This window comes from Rhinolophus sinicus, chromosome 3 (assembly GCF_057876585.1).
Source record: "Rhinolophus sinicus isolate RSI-liver-muscle chromosome 3, RSI-T2T, whole genome shotgun sequence".
Taxonomy (NCBI): Eukaryota; Metazoa; Chordata; class Mammalia; order Chiroptera; family Rhinolophidae; genus Rhinolophus; species Rhinolophus sinicus.
Genome location: NC_142503.1, coordinates 168,943,198 through 168,961,967, shown reverse-complemented (window position 1 = coordinate 168,961,967; position 18,770 = coordinate 168,943,198). Strand labels below are relative to the sequence as shown.

The 18,770-nt window shown below is 39.9% G+C and overlaps 1 protein-coding gene across 5 annotated transcripts in view; it reads right to left on the bottom strand.

Moving 5' to 3' along the window:
- The window catches only part of SYT16 (synaptotagmin 16), a 227,862-nt gene that overhangs the window by 11,209 nt on the left and 197,883 nt on the right, over positions 1–18,770 (bottom strand). For all 5 annotated transcript variants that reach the window (XM_074327395.2, XM_074327396.2, XM_074327397.2 and 2 more), the window contains 2 exons: positions 16,391–16,831; positions 12,875–13,064 (listed from right to left, as the gene is read on the bottom strand). In XM_074327395.2, the coding sequence (XP_074183496.1) occupies positions 12,875–13,064; positions 16,391–16,831 (631 nt within the window). The remainder of the gene's footprint in view (positions 1–12,874; positions 13,065–16,390; positions 16,832–18,770) is intronic.

Sequence of the window (18,770 nt, the reverse complement as noted above, 5' to 3'; positions counted from 1 at the left end):
CATTTTGTGTTTATGTAATGAGATAAATATACACATTTCGCTCTATGTGTATTTTTCTTTTCATAGTGAAAATACTGTTCCATGTCTGAGTTAAAGAGTCTCTTCTCTTCTTATGCTCTACATATCCTTTGGACCATCTCATCTACTCAGTGACAACTGCCAAATCTGGCTTCAATGATAACTACTAAATCTGTGTCTCTGGCCTAGCCTTCTCTCTCAAGCTCTAGATCCAGCTGAATAGTACATTTCTTCTTATGGACATCCCACACACATCTCACACTCAACTCTTAAAAACATGCTGCTCTAGTGTTCCCCATCTCTGTGAATTGTTGCCATGCAGCAGCCTACCTGTCTGTCTCCTCGTACCTGCCCCTAAAGAAAGGAGAGTCTGTGAGACTGATCCTTTCAGGGACTTTGCTTCACCTTTGTGCTTGCACCTTATGTCTCCCTGTTTGGCCCCAGAAAGATGTCTGGCCAGCCAATGACAAGTAAGATTCCCCATGGGGGGGGCGGGGGGGGACTACTTAAACCAGGCGGAGTCACATGGGGACCAACAGGAGAATCCACGGGGTTCATAGAGGTGGGCACAGCTCCCCACCTTCCCGGGGCTAAGGAGAGCCTCTGCCTCTGTGGCTGCAATCCTTCCCACATCCTGCAGGGGAAGTGACTCAATGATGTGCTCTCCATCTATTCATAAGCATAAAGGTTTTATCCCTTGGGGAAGTACATACATCCTGAGACTTAGGGTTCTGCTGCCTGCAGGCAAGGGTGACTGGCTTGAATCAGTTTCCTATTATGATATATGGGATTCACAGATCTTGAGATTGACAAGATTTATCTCCTTTACTTCTCCACCTAACTAATAAAAGCTACCCGTAGGCCCGATTCGGGGCTCAGTTCTTGAGGCTGGGGTCCCTTGGCCTGGGGTCCCTTGCACTCTATTCATGACTACTGTCTTTCTTAAACCTGCGTTGCCCTCCTCGCTCCCCACAACCCTCGTCGCGGAGACGCGACAGTGAATGGCGGCATCAATGATACAAATCAGAAATCAGGACTACATTTTTCATAAGACTGGCTTCAATCACCAACTTTTATTGACGCTACCTCCTCAACAGCTCCCAAATCCACCCACTTCTTTCCGTCCCCAACGCCACTGAACTCTCAGTGTGCACCATCAGCTCGGGTCAGCAGCATCTCTCACCTTCATTACTGCACATTTTCTCACTGAACTCCAGACACTGGATTGCCCAATCCCATACATAGTCAGAAGGATCTTTGTAAAATGCATATCTACTCGTGTCACTCTCACTAATAAGCAAAAACTAAACCTTCAGTATTTCCCACTAGTCTCAGGATAAAACCAAATTTCTTGGTATAGACGACATACTCAGGCCCTGTTACCATCTAGTCTCATGACACACCACTGATGCCTTTAAACATGGCAATCCAGCTACTGAACTACCTCCATCCCTCCAACCCTTTCATTTCTGCACAAGCGGTACACGCCCTGATATCCCAAGTGACATTCACCTTCAATGACTTGTCCTTATTAGTTTGGTTTGGACATCACTTTATCCAGGAATCTTTGCTGATCACTTTCCCCTCCCCACCAGCCCTGGTTCAGATAACCCTCCTGTGAGCTTCACCAAAATCAAGTGTTAGCCCATCTCAGCACTTATCACCCAATATTATCATTGCCTGTTTACTTGTCTGCAAGACTGTCAGCTCCCCCGTGGTAGAAAGAGAGGTTGACTTGTTTACCATTGTGTCCCAGTGCCTGGCCCAAGGTCTAACATGTGGTAGACATTAAAAAAAATATTTAAAATTTTGTAATGAATGTTCATGACTAGCCAGGAGGCTCAACTTTCTTTTTCCTTCTGGTGTCAAGTTTTCAAACAGGCAAAATGAAACTAAAACCCTTGTTTTATAACCCCTGTACTAGAATGCTGTAAAATAGTGACTAGCATTATATGTTTAGTCATTTATAGAAAGGAAAGAAAATATCCAAATTAATGACATAGTCTACTAGTTTTGCTAAAATTCCTAAATGAGTCATTACAAAAAAATATTACCTCCTAAGACAATTATATTTTTATTAAAATCATTTAATTTATCAATTTCTTGACGTTTTTCTTAACTACAATTTTTACCACTAATTTATATGTGTTCTATTCTTTTTTGAAAAATCTAAATTTTAAGGTGTTTCCCAAATTGTGTCATTCTGTACATTCTGTTCAATCAGGCTGAAAGCTGATTAGTGTTTACTGCTCACTTTCCCACCTAACAACCAGTCAAACTTTTTAAAAGTGTAAACTCAGATGTCTGTAATTTACTGTTCTCTCCAAGAGCATTGTAAGATAGGAAACAAATTACAACCTGCAGTTTTCTTTCTATGTTGATCTTTTTCTATTCTGATTTGATGTGTTATTTTATGCACTTATCTGCTGAGAAACACAAGGTGTGAAATTGCACTTCAGGTGGGAAAACACTTCTCTGTCTCAGAAACAGGGCTCTCCACTCTTCAAACTGCTCTCCAGAGAAAGCTGTCAGAAAACCGACAACGGGGGAGTGAATTTGCATTTCCGCAGCTGTACAGCTACATGATTCCTGTAGGAAAAGTTCAATCTAGTCACCAAACTGCTCTGACAATTCTGTTGCCAGTTATGGCAATGGGAATTGAGTTAATCTTGCAAACAAAGAGCTGTTCATTTAAAAAAAAAAAAAGAGCAATTTCAAGCTTTATCCCGTCACAAGAATGTTTTCTAATTATGAGAAAGGCCACTTACTACTAAACCTCCATCACCGACGGTGAATTGTAAGTGACAAAAAGGGACCATAATAATTTGATAAACAATCCAGTCTGAGGATAGCTGACCAAAAGAAGGAAATGCTGATTGTTCTAGCTCAAAAGGGAAACATTATCAGTAGTAACAATGTGCTTGCTTTTCAATGTTCAGTGCAGAGGCTCAGGAAATTCTACTGTGCAAAATAGTGGAGAGCATGGCTGGGGTCTTTTGGGGTTCAGTGTCTTATTCTGATGAGCACCAGTTCAAACAGATAGAGAAACGGTTCAGTAAATATGCAACTTAACTGTTTTAATTCTTTGGAATTAAAAGAGCTGTTTTAATTCTTTGGAATTGACACAACTTTTTACAAAATAACACCGAGCAATATTTATCTTCTCATGACGATTCAGAAAGTCTCTCAGTGTCTCTAGTAACGCAAAGCCTTCATCAAAAGGCTGAATGGCTCATAATCCCTTGATAGTTGTGGTTGCTGCTTTTCTGACTCAGCCTGCCAACTGCTTCACCAGTCACTTATCGCTCCATAAAGGAAAATACCCCACATACCAAAAAAAATGGCAACAGTACAGTAGCCCTCCTCCCTTATCTGTGGTTATGTTTTCCCCAGTTTCAGTTACCCATGATCAACCATGGTCCAAAAATATTAAATGGAAATTTTCAGAAATAAACAATTCATAAGTTTTTAACTGCATGGCATTCTAAGTAGCCTGATGAAATCTCGCACCCTGCTGCTCTGTCCTGTCAGGGAGGGGAATCACCCCTTTGCCCAGTATATTCACGCCATATATGCTCCCCACCCATTCATCACTTAGTGTTTCAGTGTTTAGTAAACCACAATTCACTTATCCATTATTTTAATTGATGCACATTTATTTATAAGAATTAAAAATATTGCAGTGAACACTTTTCTATATTTTACATTGTACCAATATTTGAGAATTTCTCTATTACATACAGGGGAGTAGATTACTAGCTCTTTATTTTAGATACAGAATCTTTGTTATATATCCTGCTAATATATTTTCCCTGCTTGTGGCTTATCCTTTTGTTTTGTTTAAAGTGACTTTTGTAGTATAAATGTTTTAAATTTTGTGGAGTTAGATTTATCAATGTTTTCCTTTTCAGTTGATGATTTTTAAAAATTAAGAAATTCTACCCAAACTCAAGAGTCTCCCATATTTTCTTCTACAAGTCTTGAGACCTTGTTTTTCACATTTGATCTTCTTTATGAGATATAACTGACATATAACATTGTATTAGATTTTAGTGTACACCACATTAATTTGATATACACGTATGTGTTACAAAATGATTATCACAATAAGTTTAGCTGTCATTCATCACCACAAATATTACAAATTATTTCTCTTGTGATGAGAACTTTTAAAATGTACCCTCTTGGAACCTTTCAAACATCCAATACAGTATTGTTAACCATAATCACCATGCTGTACATTACATCCCCAGGACTTATTTATCTGATAACTAACTGGAAGTTTGTACCTTTTGACCATCTTCACCTATTTCACCCTACCCTCCACCCTCCGCCCATGGCAAACAGCAATCTGTTCTCTTTATCTTTTTTTAAATTTTAGATGTAAGTGAGATCATATACTATTTGTTTTTCTGACTTACCACATTTGATTTTTAATGCACCTGAAATTGATGTTTGTGTGTAGTGTGAGGTAGGGGTCTAATTATTTTTCCATATGGAAAGCATTATGCACTAAATAGTCCATTATAGCCCCTCTAATTTGTAATACAAAGTCTGTCAGATATCAAGTGTCCAGGCTTGTGTGTCCTTCTTTAAGCCAAATAATATTTATCATCATCATTTTATGTCTTGATTTCATTACGCAGAATCCCTCTATCATTTTTTAATAAACTACTTAAGTTATTCCAAGTTCTTACTTGGTTTAACTGGCTCTTTCACATAAATTTATCAATCAGCTTATCAAGTTCTATTTTTTAACACGTTGCGTACGGATCATGAGAATCTTTACGAGGGATTTAAACCCCGCCATACGCAACGTGTTAAAAAGAGCAAAACATACCAGAAAACACTGTCAGGATTTCTATTGGGATTGTAATGGATACATAGATTAATTTGAGGAAAACTGTTGTTTTCACAATATGGAATATTCTCACCAATGAACATGGTATATCTATTTAGTGTTCTTTTGTGTGTTTTAAAAAGTTTTATAATTTTTCCCCATAATGTTCATATTCACCTTTTATTGTTATCCTTTAGTATCTTAGATATTTTGTTGCTGTTATAAATAGTAATGTTTTAAAACTCTACTTTCTAATTGTTCCTGATGCATTAGAAAACAATTGATTTTGTATAAGAAACATCTTAGTAGTTTAAATGTACAGATTTTCTTGTATTTTTAATGTAGACAACCATATTTTTCTACAAATAATGAGTTTTGCTTCTTCCTTTCAAGCTTTAAATTTTTATTTCTTATTCTACTGAAACGCCTTGAAGCGCCAGTCTAATGTTGAATAAGAGTGATGCTAGTGGGAATCTCATTTTGTTCTTGACTTTGAAGGGATTTCAGAATTGAGAATGATAGTATATATTTCCTTTAAATGCCCACTATCACAGTTAAGCAAGTTCCCTTCTTTACTATACATTAGTTGGTGATATTCAATGCCATTTCCACCTTTCTAAGCTCTTTCCTGTACCAAAGGAGTATAAATCCCTAAAACTACATTTCCCTAAATCTCTTGCCAGTAAGATTGCAGTTAGATTCCACTAATGAAAGCTACTTTTATGAGACTGGAAAGTAGAAGAAAAGGGCACCATAACCATCTAGACTCAGTTGCAGGCATGTGTGTAGGCATTAGCAGATTGCAAAGTAAGGGTTTTGCCACTTGTGTACAGACATTCTTATGAGAATCACTCCTGTCACGTGCACAGAGCCCAGACCATATTGGGATCTTTCTTGTGATGCCTGGACTTCTGGATTTTTGTGAAGAGAGCCTTCCTGACCTTTCCTCCCCAGACTTCCTATGCTTAAATCCTATAATAGACAACTTCAGACTCAAAACACCTAGCATCTTTTCTCTTTTTCTGACAACATCTGACTGATCTAGTAATTGGTAACCTGAACTGGAATGTTACAATAATAATAATAATAATAATAATAATAATAATAATAATAAAAGTAAGAATGATCACTGGCCTAGAAGTTGGGGGCCAGGTGATGGAGAAACTAATATCAGAGCCTAGAACAGCAGAGATCTATAATCCATACTATATGATGGTAAAACCGCCATCTGCTATAACTTGGAAGGAAGAGCATATGCCTAATAAGTTTGTTGCTTTAGGGAAACAGTTTGAAAGACAGAATGTTCGAAGTAAGTATTCAGTATGACTAGCCTTCATTTGGGAGGTGTGGGGAGGTAAAAGGTAAGCTTGGGAAAGGACTAACCAGTGTCCAATGAAAAAGGAAAAGAAAAAGAGAGAAAACAGAAATTCAGACATTTTTGTGGTTGGAAAAACTTATTGCTTCCAGACCTCCAAACAGACAGAGACAGAGTTTAAAAGATTTTGAGTAACAAAGACCCAGTAAACCTTCTCAGGTGAATAATGTGATAGTGATTCAGGTCAAATATCAAATTAAGGATGTAGGGTGCCCACCAGACATGAGTTGACTGGGCAATGTGACTGAGTTCTGAATAATGAAACACGAGAAGCGATTAATATTACCTTCAATCATGGCTGTATCTAACCACTCCTACCAAGCAAGAAATCTCCCATGCTGCCTCTTCCACTTTCATGGCAACAATGAAGGTCATGTGTGAATATATTATCCCCTTATTTAAGAGCCTGTATGCCTTAGTCACAGCTTAGAAGAGAGCCACCTGATTCACTTTGGACAGTGATGCAGGGGAAAAATAAATTCTGTTGTGTTAAACCACTGAGACTATAGGGTCTACTTGTTATTGTATCATAGCCTAGCCTGCACTAATATGCCTTCTATTACTCATCTGCAAAGAGTAATTTTTATAAATAATGGATACTGCATTTTTATCAAAAGCTTCTTTTGTACCTACTGAGAAAATGACAATGTTTTCTCTTATATCAGTTAATATGGTGAACTACATGAGCAGATTTCCCTGATGTCAAATCATTCTTGCATTCCTGAGTTAAGCCCAATTTGTTGGTAATTAGTTGTTGTTGTTTTTTCTTTTTCCTATACATTAGGAGGCTGATGGGCCCAACATAAACTACAGTGTATGTAAGATGTAGGGAATAGAGACAGGGAGAGGCTAAGAGAAAGGAAGGGAAATATTAACCTAATGTTATATCTGCTTTTTACATGACAGTATTAGTCTTTACATTTTTATGATCACTGATATATTTTATTTTTATTGTCTGGTTTGTACTTTCTATCTAATCTGCATTGTCTATGTTTCTAAATATATCTTCCTGCTTTCTACTGGATTAAATTTTCTTTATTCTAATTTATTCTCTCTATTGGTTTGAAAGGTGGATTAAAATTTTAAATTGTACATTTGATTTAATGTCTAAAATTAATCAGTATCTTTGCCTTCCTCTTAAGCAACATAAGGACCTCAGAATTCTTTGACTTCCATCTCCTCTTCCCATCCTTCATGTTATTTCTGTGTAGAATTTTATTTCCACTTTATTGTTGTACTCCCAGTATTAGTCATTTTTCCTACTGTTGCTGTTTTTCACGTATGCAATCTACATGCTTATATTCACCTACATGTTCACCATTTTTTGTTCAATATTTCTTCTTGCACTTCACTTCTTCCAAGTTCAATTCCTGTCTTCCTGAAATATGCCAGTTAGTAGTTCTTTCAAACTCTGTGGAAAATATCTTTATTTTTCCCGCACTTGAACGGAACACTGAGTTGAGAGTATTAATCCTCTCGGGACTTGATGATATTCTCCTCTTGTCCTCTGGTTTCTATCATTCCTGTTGAGAGGTCTGTCCTCTGTTTCACTGTTATTCTTCTGCAGGTAACTGATTTTTTTAAATATACATTTTTATCTTTTTTATTGTTATCTTTTTTCTTTTTAAAAAACAGCTTTATTAAGATATAATTCATATGCCATGGTAACTTTATTTTCTCTCCTGTTGCTTTTCAGATTTTCTGACTTTGATATGGCTGTGAAAATTAAATGACTTGATTAAGGGATAGCACATGTATACTCAATAAGTTAATGCGGCATGCAATTCTTCATATGAACTGGTCATAATTCTGAGCCCATAGTGGCTATTAGTAAATACTCATTATATTTAACTGAAAACTGGACCAGGATTTTAAAAGAAAGTGGTATGCTCCTGTCTACGTTTAGTCCCTTTTTCCCTGCCCTTCATTTGCAGAGTGTACCCCCTGCTTGCATTCCACTTGCTCTTCACACTAAATATGAGGCAGCTTGATTTGCTTTTTTATTTTTCTTCCCTCTACTCTCTGCTATTGTGAGTGCCTAACAAGGTTAATATGCTGCTGCCATAAGTATTGTCATTTGGGATGTAATTATTGCATGTGGCTAATCATGCACATACTGAGAGGCTGGACAACTTGTTTTTAACTGGCAGGGACAGCTTAATGATAGTTTTTGACAAGGACCATTACGTGTGTGTATATACACATATACACACAATGCAGTAACACGCTGTAGAAGGTGACATAGCGAAGATGGAGAAGGAGAAAGACAACTTGCCAACAGAATAGCTAACATTTTTTTTTTAACGTAGCACTTGTATCAGGAACATTAGCTTGTTAACCTCATTTAATAGGGAAGGAAATGAAATTCAGTGAGGTTAAATCAAATGTCAAGGCCATGCAGTAATTGGGTGGCAGGCCCAGGAAAAGAACAGAACAGAGCGGCTAAAGTATTAGTGAATTGCTTTCTCATGACGCCAAACTCAAAAGATAATCAAATGTTCCTTAATTCTCAATGGTAACTTTTGCAAAAACATTTGTAAATGCATGTGAGGATTTCAGATGTCTACCAGACACAATAAGCTGCTTTTTCCCTGGACCATCCGCCATGTACAGATGTGGAGAACATCCCCTGCTGTCAGATTTGTAGACTAGCCTGTACCCATGTTAACAGCAACCATGACAACAATATTTCTGAACACTGACTACCTGGTCTAAATGAGACGGTACCTTGAAAGTGCCTGGAATGATACTTGGCACATTGTTATGTGACTTGGGTTAAGATTAGTTCATGTTGCTACCTCATTAATATATTGTTTCTGAATAGGTTCTACAGGCTAGTTTCAGTAATTTTCAAATAACTTATTTTATCTTCCCTAGCCCACCTATGATTTGAAAAAAAAAACACAACAAATTATAACATGGACATTTTCACTAAAAAGATAGATAGATAGACAGACAGACAGACAGATAGATGATGGGGGGGGGAGAGAGAGAGAGAGAGAGAGAGAGAGAGAGAGAGAGAGAGAGAGAGAGAGAAATCTAGCTAGCTAGCTAGCTATCAGATGAATTGAGAAAAGATTCAACTTATAAATGAAAAATGCCCAGCCACATGCTTTTTCTTGGTATGGATGTGGTTTATGGAGGATACTACAGACGACGTCCTCAGGTTCAGGGGCTTGGTACCCTGTTCATCCTGTTCAAGGCTGATTCAGGGGAATGAGGCCGGACCTTGAGATATCACCATAATAAAAAACACCATAATGCCAGTCACAGAAGCCCCTGTCCATGGCTAAGACTCGTGTTTTATTTTTATCCTCCTGACCCAGCTGAACTATGTCAGACCAGTTTTTTCTGCCCAGTATTTTATAACTAAAATTTTCAAATGCACTGGAAATTTGAAATAATTGTACACTGGACATCCATCACCAAGATTCTTCATTTGTTACATGTTGCTCCATTTGTGCTATGGGCTGAATGTATATATCCTCCCCAAATTCATGTGGTGCAGCCCTAATCCCCAGTGTGATGCTGTTTGGAGGTGTGATCGTATATGGGGCCTTTGGAAAGTAATTACGTCATGAGGGTGGAGCCCTCCTGAACGGGATTAGTGTCTTTCCATTCTTCACATTAGCATAGACACCCTCTAAGGCAGGATTGATGTCCCCTCTTTTCAGAGGAGACACTGCACCTGTGCCAAGAGTCCCAAGTACAGGATTTGTGACCTTTGACTATACAGAGCGTGCCCAAAAAAAGTATACATATTTAAAAAAGGAAAACTGCATTAAAATTGTAATACTCGATATATACCTATAACAAAAGGTGAATACAAGTCACATGTGACTTCTGCAATTACAAGAGGTGCTCAAAGTGGTTACCATCAGTGCCCAGACACTTCTGATTACAGCAAACTACTGCTTGAGCAACGTTGACCAAAGTGTCACCTTGTATACATTTTTTGGCAACCCCAGTATATGTTCCTACATGTGTCTCTCCCCTGGCAGGCACCTCCTTCGTGGTGGACTCTGACCAAGGCCTTTGGTCCTACCTCCTGCCCACCCTCCACCTCCACCTTGGAGACCAGTGCACTTGGCAGGATCCTGCCACCACCCCTTACTCTCAGTCCCATTCATCTCCACACTTGCATCCTCTGTCCTTCTCCCCCTCTTGCTTCCAACTCTGCTCAGTTACCTCATGAAACTCTTGTTCCCTCATCCTTTCTCTCTCTTGTTCTCTTCCATACAGGAACTGAAAATGCATCCTAAGCTTACCTGATGACTGTCAAAGTAGTGCTAGTGGTGCAATGAAGTGAGACATAATGAAATACAAATGCCATCAACATTTAAAGCCCTTGAAAGTACAAAGAGGTCCCTTTTAGAATCTCCACAAAAGAACCTTCTACTATCTCAAAATCTCTAATTAAGCTGGTGTTTTCCTCGAGTACCAGTATTCCACATAAACAAAAAACTTGTGCCTTCACTATTGGGTTTCTGTTTTAATTAACATCATCACAGCAACATTATTGTCTATTACTTTGGTTGCAAAGATACAGCATGTCAGTTGCATTTTAAGTTAAATTGCAACACTATGTCTATAAAAAAATCATGTTGTAAATGCCCAACTGACTTAAACTTCTGGAATAAAACCAGTTTCTAAATTAGGACTTGTGCCTTTTTCCTATTCTGTTTAAACATTTGTTACAAGAATTTGCCCTTTGGCATTTTTTTCTATTGTATAGAAATGTATAAAAATACAATAGGACCATCCTCAACATCACAGCTTTATATGTAGGAACCTTACTCGGAAAGTAAATATTATCATGATCCCATTTTATAGATGAGGAAACTGAGATTCAGAAAAGGTTAGTAACTCACAGCTCTAGTAAGTGACAGAGCCTGAATTGACACCAAGTTTGCCGGTCTCCAACTGATACTTTCTTAGCCCCATGCTGTCCTTCTCCCCTATATTGCCTGGTAACACCCAACACACAAATTAAAGCTTCCCAGCATTCACTGGAATGAGCCATGACTGTGTGATCTGCCTCCCGATCATTCATTCTCTGCAGCTCCACCGTGTTATTCCCTCCAAATTGCTCAGATCTCACCAAATCTCAGGAGGTTAGGGAAAGAGACGAGCAAAAGCTCTGATGAAGGAAAAGCAGTAAATCCAGTTCTTTCATAAATCCAGAACTATTTTAAAAAACAAAGGCTGTATCTAGCAAATAGACTGTAGCTATGCAATTAATAATCAGCACTTACTATGCATTTTAAATAGCTCTCACCTGACTCTGAGCATTAATACAGAATATGGCTTATGCACCTGTTTATTCTGTTATCCAGAGTGCTGGGCTTTCCTTACTAACTTGCTCTAATGGCTTTAATACAGATTGGCTAACACGATATCATAGAACAGAGATTTTGTGGGATGCAGCACAGTCAAAAGCTAAAAAAAGTGAGAGCCCAGATTTGATTGTAGGAGCTGACTTTTTCTACCAGCTCTGCTGGCTCTTCACCTGATGGTTGACACATGAGGCCTGAGTCCATTGACTCTTGCAGCTTACCATGTTCTTATTGATTTCATCCTTATTTCAGTTAAGACTTTGGTGCCTATGAGGGACAGGCTCACTTGCCATCTACTCCACCCCCTTCTAGTTTACTTTCCTGTACTTCAAAGACTAGAAATCCAACAACAACATTTTCCAGACTCTCTTGCAGCTAGCATTCTAGATGTAAATTAAGTTCCTCTGATTAGATGTACTTACATGAAATCCAGAAGGTAAAACAGAAGCAAAAACCATCTTCTTGCCCCCTTTTAAGCTGTTTTTGCTGACAAGCAAGATCATTAAACGTGAGCTCATTTTTTTAGCATTCTAATGTTCAATCTCCAACTTCTTGGGTTTTGAGAGACAATTGGCAGCAGCCACTTTCATATTCTGACTTTCTGAACCCTGGTCTGCTGCTATTGAACTACTTCTTGTGCCCCTCTTTCCAGGGATGATCTCAGAAATTGTGAGTCACGCCTGTATTGACCCATATCTTCCTCCTCCACCTCTTCCTCCATCAACATCAAAACCACTAACATTTCTAGTGTGCTCATTATGTATTACACACTGTGCTAAATGCCTTACATAAATTATTTTATTTATACCCCAAAACAACCCTATAAAGAGGTACTATTAATATTCCTTTGTTCCAGATGAGTCTGCTGAGCAGAAAAGAGAGATAAATTGCAGAGAATCAGCAAAGCTAGTGGGTAAGCAGATAGAGCTGGAATTTGATCCCAGACCTGCCTCACTCCAATGCAAGCCTGAGCTCTGCCTCTTTAAAGGTGTTTCAGGACCAGGGACGTATTAGCAGATTTTAATTGCCCATACACATTATGTTGCTGAAAGGACGTCATTCTTTTCCCTTAAACAATAGACACATAGAGGTCAGCGTATTTCGTGTCAGGATGTATCTAGATATTGAAGAAGCCTCCAATCTAATTAAATAGAAAGGCAATTAAAAAATCCAAGAGCTATCACTTTGTAAAATTCATTTAAGCCATACCAAGATCACTTTTATTGTAAAAGTTGAAGAATTAAGATGAAAGCAGACCCAGCCCCTGGAAGGAGCAGAACTGGGGGAATTTAGACATGCACTTACCAGGCGCTCTGTTAACAGCCAGGTTTCGGAAATGGCTGCCTTTGATCATTTCCACAGATAATCGCCCCGTTGTGGCATTGTAGGACAGCCCCACCAACAGCTCTGGCGCCCCTCCATGAGACAGCGACTGCGTGGATGAGGCACTATCACTGTGAGAAACGGCAGATGGGCTGAGCGGAGACTCTCCACTCTGGAGGGGAAGAAAAACAAAGAATCCATTGGCCCACGCTGCACTACTCTCTCTTACAGAAAGCTGATATTATGTTTGGTGAAACTGTGGCCCAATCTCAACTGCTGCCAAAAATTACTAAGGAACAGTGCACTCGGTGTGAATGATAATGGGCCTGGGGAGTACAGTCATGGATGACAGCCCCTACATTATTAGCTGACATCTTTGTTTCAAGAGCTGTCTCCATTCAATATTTCCTCTCTGAAGACAAAATGAACAAAGATGTTATTACTAGTGTAAATCAAATCCTCTAAGATACATGGAGAGCTAATAATACATTTAATATAAACCCAAATTCCCTCCTGCGTAATTGTGCTCGCATGTTTCTATGGAACCCATCCATCCACTCCAGGCATGAGTTCTGTTTCTGTTCTCTGCAGCTTCTTGATGAATGTAGCAATACAGGGGGCATTTTGTCTTCACTAGGCAAGAAATGACCACTGGACGTCTACCACCACATAGAACATTTGGCCCTAGTTCTGCTTCTTAAGGTTGTCAGAAATATGTCAGATGGTCAGGTGCTACATTCTTCCTCCTAAGTAAGTAAATAAGACTGAAAATGAACACTTTTACAACTGTTTGATAAGGAAGCCAACATGTGGGCCGTGGATCTCAGAGACCTTGCAGGCACTAGGTGAGCCCAGGGGACAGCCCGTACTTTGTTATGTTTATTCAAGTGCATGCGTCTCCGAAGCACCCACATTCATGCATCAGACACATCAGGAGGAGAGCAAAGTAGATCACCAAGCTGATTCTCACCCAGGAAGGGGAAGTAGGAATCAGCCCGGAGGGGGCAAACCAGCCAGCCTCCCAGAGTCACCACCTGTCCCACTAGAAACAAGTCCATTGGACTCTACTCAAGCCTTTCTCCTCAAACATGGAAAATCATTTCCTAAAACTTCTTATCAGGAACTCCAATAAATAAATGTACTAAAAGTCTGACTCTGGGTGGTGAACACACAATGGGACTTATAGATGATGTAATACAGAATTGTACACCTGAAATCTATGTAATTTTACTAACAATTGTCACCCCAATAAATTTAAAAAACAAATTCAAAATAAATAAATAAATAAATAAATAAATAAATAAATAAATAAATAAATGTACTAAAAGGAATTAAATATTCTTTACATCTGTAGGAAACTATCCTATTTACCCAGCCATGGGAATCTGGAGTCCTGGGCTTTCATGAAATATAATTTGTAAATTATACGGCTGGGTGGTTTTCATAGGTACCTTTCAGCCCCTACTAGATGATGATAATCTAACAATGGAATATTTGCTTAGTTTGGGGTGAGGATCACCCCCTCCCCTTTGCTTCTACAGTAGCATCTACGGTGGCACCTGTCACTGCATAGCTTGCCTTTCCCATCGAAATCTGCATTCTTGTAAATCTCTCAGGCTTATTACACAGCCCAATGTCTGGCATACAATCATGTTTCAGAAGTAACTGGTGAACGGAAAATTTTTCACCCTCCAAGTTCTTTCATACTGACTCATTTTCCCCACTTAATTCTGTGCTCTCAGCACATAGCACAGGGCCTGGCACAGGGAGACAGGAGAGTGATCAAACCTATCCCTCAGCTTTACAGCACAAGACTCCTTCTGACCTCCTGTGGCTTCTGTTTTCCATGGTTTCAGATATACTTTACTCAGAGCTTAAGACAAAAAGAGGGATTTGAGCAGAGATGAGACATGATCTGTCTTGTGTCTTAAGTGCGTCATTCTGCCCCCCTTCCTGTGTTGGGAACAGTCTGAGCGGACAAAGGCAGAAGCAGGAGGAACAATTGGAGTCCATTTCAATAATCCAGCAGAGAGTCAGATTCCAGTTTTATTTTGAAGATAGAACCAATAGGATTTCAGGTGTAAAGGGGAGAAGTCAAAAGGACTTACAAGAATTTTTTACCTGAGCAATCAAAAGGGTGAAATTGCCTTTGCCAAGATGGAAAGACTGCAGGTGGAAGAGAGCTAGGGAGGCAAAAGTCAGGATTTCAAGTCTGGAGATATTAACGTTGAGACACCTACTAAAAATTTAAGTGGCTGGATCTCCCATCTCTACACTCCAGCCTTTCTGTCTCCTTTCCTCTTCATCAGATATGATGAGCTCTTTCCCACCTCCTGACACCTGCATGGACCGTTCTCTCTGTCTAAAAGCCTAGTCCTCCATATGCCACGAGACTTCTTGGGTTCTGTATTTTATCACGACTACAAATAAATGTTCTCTGATTCTTCATAACAAACAGCAGACTCTGTCACTCTTTTTGCTTGCCTGCCTTGGTTTACCTACTGTCACCCTCCTCCACCACACTGGAAGCTCCCCAGGGACAGAGGCACTACCTGTTTTGTTCTTTCCTGCCTCCCCTTTACCGATGCAGTACTGACACAGAGGAGGCTCTCAGTAAACATTTTTTAATGGATTCCTTGATTGGAACTACAGCCCAAGATATGTACCTCATCTTTTTCACATGGTCTTTAAAAGGTCATACTCACACTAGGTGACACACAACCCACAGCAACAGTGGGGTGGCCCATCTTGTAGACATGCACGCTGCACTGTCTTTCCTTGAAACCCCATGGGATGCAGAGGATTGGGCACATGGAGGAGCTTGGTCATACAAATGGAAGGTCTTAGAAGGGCCTGGTGTTCTGGGCTACTGGTGCAGCCTTCTTAGGCACACTTGTTAAGAATCTCACCTTGAGAGTGCCATCGTTTAGATTCATCTAATGCAGGGGTGTCCAAACTTTTTCCAACATTTTTTACCAAGGGCCATATGCGGTAAAATACACAAACAGCCGGGCCACCACTCGAGGTGAAGTACGTATTGCCCCACCTCGTTTATTTAAGTAAACTAAATATATTTTTGGAATTTTCTGCGGGCCAATTAACAATAGATTGCGGGCTGCAGTTGGCCCGCGGGCCGCAGTCTGGACACCCCTGATCTAATGCATACTGGGGGCAGAGTAGGGGGGTGGGCAGTAGGATCATTTATTAGCTAACCAAAAGGCCTAGACACCTCTCCCAGTTTTCTTATGCCCGCCATCACATTGTGCTGTCATTTCCTAAAATGAACAGGGAATATAGACATTGGGTTAATAGAAAAGATGGCACGAAAAATGCATTCTAGCATGAAGTGCGAACCGTGGCTTATAAGGATGAGGAGAACCAAATGGAAAATTAAATTAACATGTTTGGATTCATAGGCTGAATGTACTAAATCAAGAGCTGATAATGCCACATCCTTGAACACACCGCGTCATTCATGGCACCATTTAACATACTCACACTGATATTACTTCTTGGCTCCAGAACTAGAGTCACTTTCATTTCCCCTTCTGGGCGCAGATGGCTGAGATAGAACAGCTTCTCCCCCATCATTCTTTCACGGGTCATCTTCCGGGCAGCATACAGGCGGAAGCGGATGGCACTGGCAGCCATCTCTCTGGGCTCTAGTTTGGCGAAGGTGACCTTCTCCTTGAAGACAGGGTTGGGACCCCTCTGTATGCTCGTCCTGCCCCTCTGTTTCTTACTGGGCAGCAGCACTACGTGAACTTGCCAGGAGTTGATGCCACTTCGGTCCTTATCCGGGAGGCCCTGTGCTCTCACAACGGTCACTGTGAGCTTCTGGCTGGCAGCTCTATATTCAAAGATGACATCCATGTCACCACACTTTGAGATGGGCTCCGGGACCCCAGAAGGCACCTGAAAATTGGTCCCATCCTGCTCCTGTTGCAGACAGAGGAAAAGATTAGGAATGGAAGTGAGAAGGCCCCTCCATACTCCTTCAGAGCCCCATACTTTCTTACTGTTAGCACGGATCCCTCAACATTAGCAAGGTGTGTCTACAGGTCTGTCTCTCCATTAGATTGTGAATTTTTTGAGAACACTGTGCCTGACATACATGAGCCTTCATGAATACCTTTGGAATGAATGAACAAACTTTTATATTTTGCAAAGAATTTTCATATATACTGCCTCTCAAAACGCACAACTGACCACTATAATTAAAACCAACTGAGATACTATGTCTAAAATTAGTCACGTACAGAACTGCCAGGAGGTAACTTTTTCTTGAGTCCCCAGGAGAAACAGTTGAACCTGGGCTTGTCCTCCATGGGCCAGGACCTCCGAAAGACAAGAACCCTAACAAAATGGGGGTCATGGACAGGTGCTCCTTCAGTACATATTCAATCTACAAGGGAGAAAGGTTTAGAGTAGAGCTTCTCCAATGTCCATGTGGACTTGAATCAAATAGGGATTCCGATTCAGTAGGAATCAGAGGGTGGAGCCTGAGATTCTGCATTTCTCAGACGATTGCAAGGATGTCACAGGTGACCTCAAATCACACTTTGAGTAGCAAGGGTTTAGGAGGGCATCCCCAGCAGCCATTTAGCAAACAACAACACTGGACATGGAGGCAGAATACCTGGGCTGAATATATATACAAGTGCCAAGCAGAAACCATAAGTCTATCACTGACTAGCTTTTGTACCCTGGCCATGAAGGCCATCCTCTCTGTAATTAGCTGAAACATGAGCAGTAAGATGCTTACTTGACTGAGTGGTGTTGTGAAGTTTTAGTGGATGTGGAAATATACCTGGCTCAGACCAGATTCCATAAATACCTAGTCCCATTGCTAGACTGGTGCTACCCATTTTCCAACAGGCTCTCCTCATTATGAAATATTACCCTTAGACAGCAATTCACCTGTAGCCAGTCAGATCTGATGACTTCACTGAGAAAACTGAGCTGAACTGCATTTACTGTAATGAACCACCCTCCAACAAACTATAAATAATGTCAACCTAATTTGATTTTTCCTCTGAAGGCATGACACTTACCCATAAATAAACTTTGGTCTGATTCTCATTGTAAATCAGAATCAGTTCTTATTTATGTAATGGAACGCCAAACTTTGCTAATTTAAAGACCTCTGTCTTTTAAAAATATATATGATAAAACACTGCAAAAAAATGTACATGTAGCAACATAACTTTCCCACAGAGCTTAGGTAAAAGTGCACGTTTGTCTAGAATGGGACAGCCTTAGGAATCCCAGATCTACCACTTACTACCTTGATTATGTTGGGCAAGTTATTTAATCCTTTCCACTTTCTGTTTTTCTCAACAGTAAAATAGGGAAGATTTCTACTTTATAGGATTGTTGTGAAAATCAAAGGACTTGATACATAGGAGACATCTAATAAATACCCTCTCTTTTAATATGCACATTAGTCTATTAAGAAAATTTAGGCTTCTTGCAAAAAAGGGAAGCTTCTTTTAGCTTTTCCTCTGAGCATGCATTCATGTGTTTCTATTCAGAGGTACTTAGTTTCAGGTGATAAAATTGGTTGCTATAGAGACTTTTGAATACAACTGACTAGTGTAGATATAATATTAGAAGCAAGTCTCCAAGGAGTTAGGCCAACTCAAAAATCAAGTCACAGTCTTCTGTTAAAACTCCTCTTTCTTTTCGGCTACTCTTGATCATCTGCATCGCCTGCTGGACCATCTGTAATAATAGCTAGCATCCACTAAGCCCTCCCTTATGTCAAGTAACATTCTAAACCCTTTAGAGACTCTGAAAGCCCAAGCCCACTTGCATGCGTTTCAGACCTTGGCCTCACCTTTTGTTCCGTCTTTCCCAACAGGCACAGCCTGTCTGG